At 39.5% G+C, this 5,000-nt stretch overlaps 1 protein-coding gene across 1 annotated transcript in view; it reads left to right on the forward strand.

Moving 5' to 3' along the window:
• Positions 1 to 4,019: 4,019 nt before the first annotated feature.
• Positions 4,020 to 5,000, forward strand: part of LOC143029279 (L-fucono-1,5-lactonase-like) — a 22,334-nt gene continuing 21,353 nt past the window's right edge. The window contains exon 1 of the mRNA XM_076192008.1: positions 4,020 to 4,174. Coding sequence (XP_076048123.1) covers positions 4,138 to 4,174 — 37 coding nt within the window. The 5' untranslated portion in view covers positions 4,020 to 4,137. The remainder of the gene's footprint in view (positions 4,175 to 5,000) is intronic.

Below are 5,000 nucleotides of genomic sequence, written 5' to 3' on the forward strand. Positions count from 1 at the left end.
CTAGACACATTTCCACCATCAACTCTCCACTACAATTCTTTCCTGGAACTCCACATTTCCCAACCACTCCATCAATTGGACCATTTCATACCCTAGCATTAAGGTCTCCCAGTACTATTACATTGACATTTCTCCTTAAATCCTCTATGCACTTATTTAAATCTATCCAAAAGGCCTCCCTTTCTTCTACACTCTTCTCACTGCCAGGCCCATATGCACTTACAAAGACCCACATCTCCTTTCCCAGTTTCACCTTCATCCACATTATCCTTGAGGAAACCTCCTTCCACTCCACTACACGTTTACCTATCTCTTCACTTACTAGAATAGCCACCCCTTCCCTCCCTCGCCCTCTCTTCACTCCTGAAAACCTCCCACTTACACTCCCAAACTTACACTCATCTTTCCCTTTCAACTTAGTTTCACTCAAAGCCATCACATCCATCTTTCTTCTCACAAACATACAACCTATCTCTTCCCTTTTACTCTCATCTGTACCACATCCACGCACATTAAAAGACCCAAACCTTAGGGTGCTGGTCGGAAAACTCCCAGACCCTCTTATGCCTTTACTTTTTCTTTTAGGAATGTCGCCTGTGGGGCTACAAGGAGAAGGATGCCTAGTCCCAATGCCCGTCCCTTCTCGCCTCTTACGATCCAAGTGGGAATACTTGGTGGCAGTGTTCTTTTCCCCCACCAGAAGGAATTCCCCCACCACAAAAAAAAGAATACTCAGAGAAATGTAACAGGACAGCAACAAGGGGTTGGGGGACAGCATAACGGAGGGACAGTCGTAGTATAAAAGTGTCATCATTTCTCTATGAACAGAGTTTTCCTCTATCATAGACAAAATGATGTGTGGCTCTGGTCCGTAGGGCGCCCCATATAGACCTTAAAGTATCAACTGCATGCTACTTTGCCACAATAACAAGCAACCAATACCCCAGACGGGGGCAATACCCCAGACGGATAAAAGTAAGGTGATGAGATGTACAAGGGGAAAAAGTGGCAGCAAACTGGAAGTGAGTATTAAGGGAGAGAGACTGTAGGAAGTGGATAGTTTTAGATACAGTACTTGGGTGCAAATATGGCAGGAAAGGGAGGAGTGGAAGTGGAGGTAGAATTTAGATTGAGAAAAACACGTAAATGCCTTGGAGGATTAAAAAATGTAATGAGAAATAGATATTTGGGAATGGATGCTAAGAGGGGATTGTATAAAGGAGTGATTTAGTCGACAGCACTGTATGGGACAGAAACATGGAACATAAGAGAGGTTTGAATGTGTTTGAGATGAGGTGCCTGAGAAGTATGATAGGGGTTACTAGACTGGATTGAGTGAGAAACGAGGAGGTGAGGAGGAGAACGAGGGTGGAAAGGGAGTTGGGAGATAGAGTTGATGAAAGAGTATTGGGATGGTTTGGACACATGGAAAGAATGAGTGAAGATTAGTAAAAGAGGTGTGGAAGGAGTGAACATGAGGGGGGGACCAAGGATGAGATGGATGGTGTAAAAGGGGCATTAGGAAAGAGGGGAATGTCTGTTGAGGAAGGACGGGAGAAGACAGAAGACAGGGGTGAATGGAGAACAGTTGTGTATGGATGATGCATGAAAAGGAGTGTGTTGGGGGTGGGGGTGAGAGAGTATGTGTGAAAAAAAAATTGACGCAGCCCGAAGGGATTTCTCCCCGTCTTTTTTTTTGTGTGTGTGTGTGTGTGTGTGTGTGTGTGTGTGTGTGTGTGTGTGTGTGTGTGTGTGTGTGTGTGTGTGTGTGTGTGTGTGTGTGTGTGTGTGTGTGTGTGTGTGTGAGGGGACAGAGAGGGGGTGTCGACAATTAAATGAAGCGGCTTTGGTGTGGATATGCTATTCCTTCGATTAAGCTTCTGACCCAAGGCAGTAGGCGAGATGCAGGGATGACCTGTCATTCAGGGGCCAAGGTAAGGAGGGGAGTGTATACATACATACATACACACACACACACACACACACACACACACACACACACACATATATATATATATATATATATATATATATATATATATATATATTACAAAGGATTACAAAGGCGGAGCATGCCGACAGGAGACCTTTTGATCCATATCTAGGTCGGATGCGAAAAAAAAATCATATTAATAATAAAATAATAAATAAAAACTATAATAATGTAAATAACAAATAAAATACATAAATAAATGCATAGGTATAGTTAAATAATAAACAAACAGGTAAATAGTAAATAATAATAAATTGACATATAACTAATGATAAATGAAAATCAGACAGACAAATGATAAAAAAACAAACAAATAATATAAGATAAATTATAATCATTACAGCATCTTACTTAGGTACTTATCTAAATGATTCTTAAAGCTTCGAACTGAACTACATTGCACTACCTGTGCAGGAAGTTTATTCCATTCATTAACTACACGGTTGGCAGAGTTGTTTCTACCTACTTCCAAATTGAATCTATTTCCGGACAGTTTGAGACCATTGTTTCTTGTCGGATTCTCATTCAATGTGAAAATTTTGTCACTATTGATGTTGTCAATTCCCTTTAAAATCTTAAAGACCGTATCAAGTCACCTCTGAGTCTACGCTTTTTTAGGGAAAACAGATTCATGTGTTTTAGTCGATTTTCGTATGATTTATTTTTTATATTTGGAATCAGTTTTGTGGCTCGCCGTTGTACTTTTTCCAGTCTGTCAATGTCTTTAATGAGATATATATATACATTTTTTTGTATATAATATATATATATACATATATTTTATGTATATATATAATATATACATACACACACACACACACACACACACACACACATATATATATATATATATATACATATACATATATATATATATACAGTATATATATATATATATACATATATATATATATATATATTTACACAAACATACCTACATGAACAAAACAGCATCAAGGTAATGGGTAGACCTATTATCTTAAGCTCGCCGGTCAGCTCGATGGACTTCTGTTGCTAAACGCGTTTTTTTTTTCACTACTTGCAATACCACTATTACAATAACGTCTAGTTTTATTTACTGTGGACACCCTTCCTACTATCCTTGTCCTGCCCCAGGTAGTTCTATTGCTACACCCGACGATTCGCACCTTTCCTGATCATCTTACATTTGGCACCAGTGTGCACGACTTGTCTGACTATTTTTTATCTACATTTTCGTACGCCTCTGAGGAGCAGCCTACAAAGTTTATTTTCAGGTAATGCTGGTTTGTTTAGGAAGTGCTCATAATGTTATCATTGCTATGGCAAATACAGAGGTCTGAATAAGCAGTATCTATTATAAAGAATAACTGTTGTATAAAACACTGATGATTAGATATGAGTAAAAAAAATCGTAAAGGTCAAGGTTAGGAGGCAAAACCAAGCCTTCTCATCACACATACCAGAGTTCAGGTTTGATCCCTCTATCCTGTGATTGCCAGATGTTTCCGTCGACTGAATAAAATCAATTAGCGGCAGCAAAAATAAAACATATGTTACCTGTGACAATCAGTCGGTTAATTTGTGCCCTCCCCCAGCGCATCTGAGAACTATCTCCACGATATCAGCACCCATGATAACGCCGATGTACTTGTCACCAGGCAATGCACCCCAAGAGGCGAATGGGTAGAAACACAACAAAGCATAGGCGGTACTTAATTTCAAACAACTCCTTAATGAGTAGATATTCCAATAAAAAATAATTACAATATTAAAAGGTTTAGTTTCGTACATTTTCATTAAAGTTTCTAGGAGTCGAGAATATATATTGAAATATTTTTAATCGAAACTGAAGGTAAAATGTAACACTGGTTTAGCTGTAACACTTTTGTACTGAAAATGAATTTGAGAGGTGAACTTACCTTTGTAACTTCTTTACCATGCCATGCTATATCATTAAGCCTAAGGCTTGATCCTCTGCTGAGGTGGCTAAAAGGAAAAATAATTGCTATGTTCTGCGTACCTGACCGGTGGCATTGCTTGCGTTTGTGTGAGGTGCGCGCTTGCCACGGTTGCAAGCACTGGTTTTTCGCAATCTTTGATACGCCTCCCCACATGTAGCGTGGTTGAACTTGGACTCGATCAGTATCGAGAGAGCCATCGTGATGGAAGGACTTGGAGACTGCGTGGACACACATTGTCGTGAGTACAAAAATCCACCTTACACTGATTGTGTTAACCGTTGGGGCTGCAATGACTCCCACTTGCCATAGGTTATATTTCAGTGCAAGACATCTTCAGCCAGCATTACGTTGCAGGGTTTATTTAATTTCTCACCATCGTTGGATGGTTGTATTTAGACATAGGAGTGGCCTGCCTTACCTGGTTTTATTACTTGGAGTCAAAACAACTTCTATGACAGGACGTGTGTGTTGGGAGACCAGTGGCCCAAATATATGGTGCACCAGAATTGGTGCCAGTAAATGTTAGTAGGAGAATGAAAGGTAGGTCGAGTGCTGTATCACGTAGGTAGATGTTCGAGAGTAAATTATGATTTATCAATATTAAGTCAAAGCAAGGTTTTTTTTCGTGTGCTTGTGTAGTTTTTTTCAATACCCAAGAAGTCGTGTGGTATATCATTCATTTTCCTCAACACACGCAGACCCAAGAATGTCAACGCCACTATCGACAAGATTTCATTGGTGAGCCAGATGACATTTTTATTTATTCCTTTATTTGATCTGTTTGTTGCTTAATCTTTAAGCGTAAATCTAGAATCGAGTCATGTGTGTTCAAACTGTGAAGGGATAAAATTATCTAAATTGGATCTCGTATCAGTCGAAAGTTACATTTCTTAGTGGAGTAGGATGATATGATATTATTGTAGTCAGGCCCGTAGACAGGACTTAATTTTATTTTATTTTTGAGGGTGGAGTTGGGTCTATTTTTACAGTAGAGGGAGTTAGTTAGATAGAGGGCAGGATAGATAAGATGGGGGAGAGGGAGGGAGGGGGGATTTGGGGGTTTA

The sequence above is a fragment of the Oratosquilla oratoria genome, chromosome 10 (assembly GCF_046742065.1).
Source record: "Oratosquilla oratoria isolate Oo_2021 chromosome 10, ASM4674206v1, whole genome shotgun sequence".
NCBI classification, from domain to species: domain Eukaryota; kingdom Metazoa; phylum Arthropoda; class Malacostraca; order Stomatopoda; family Squillidae; genus Oratosquilla; species Oratosquilla oratoria.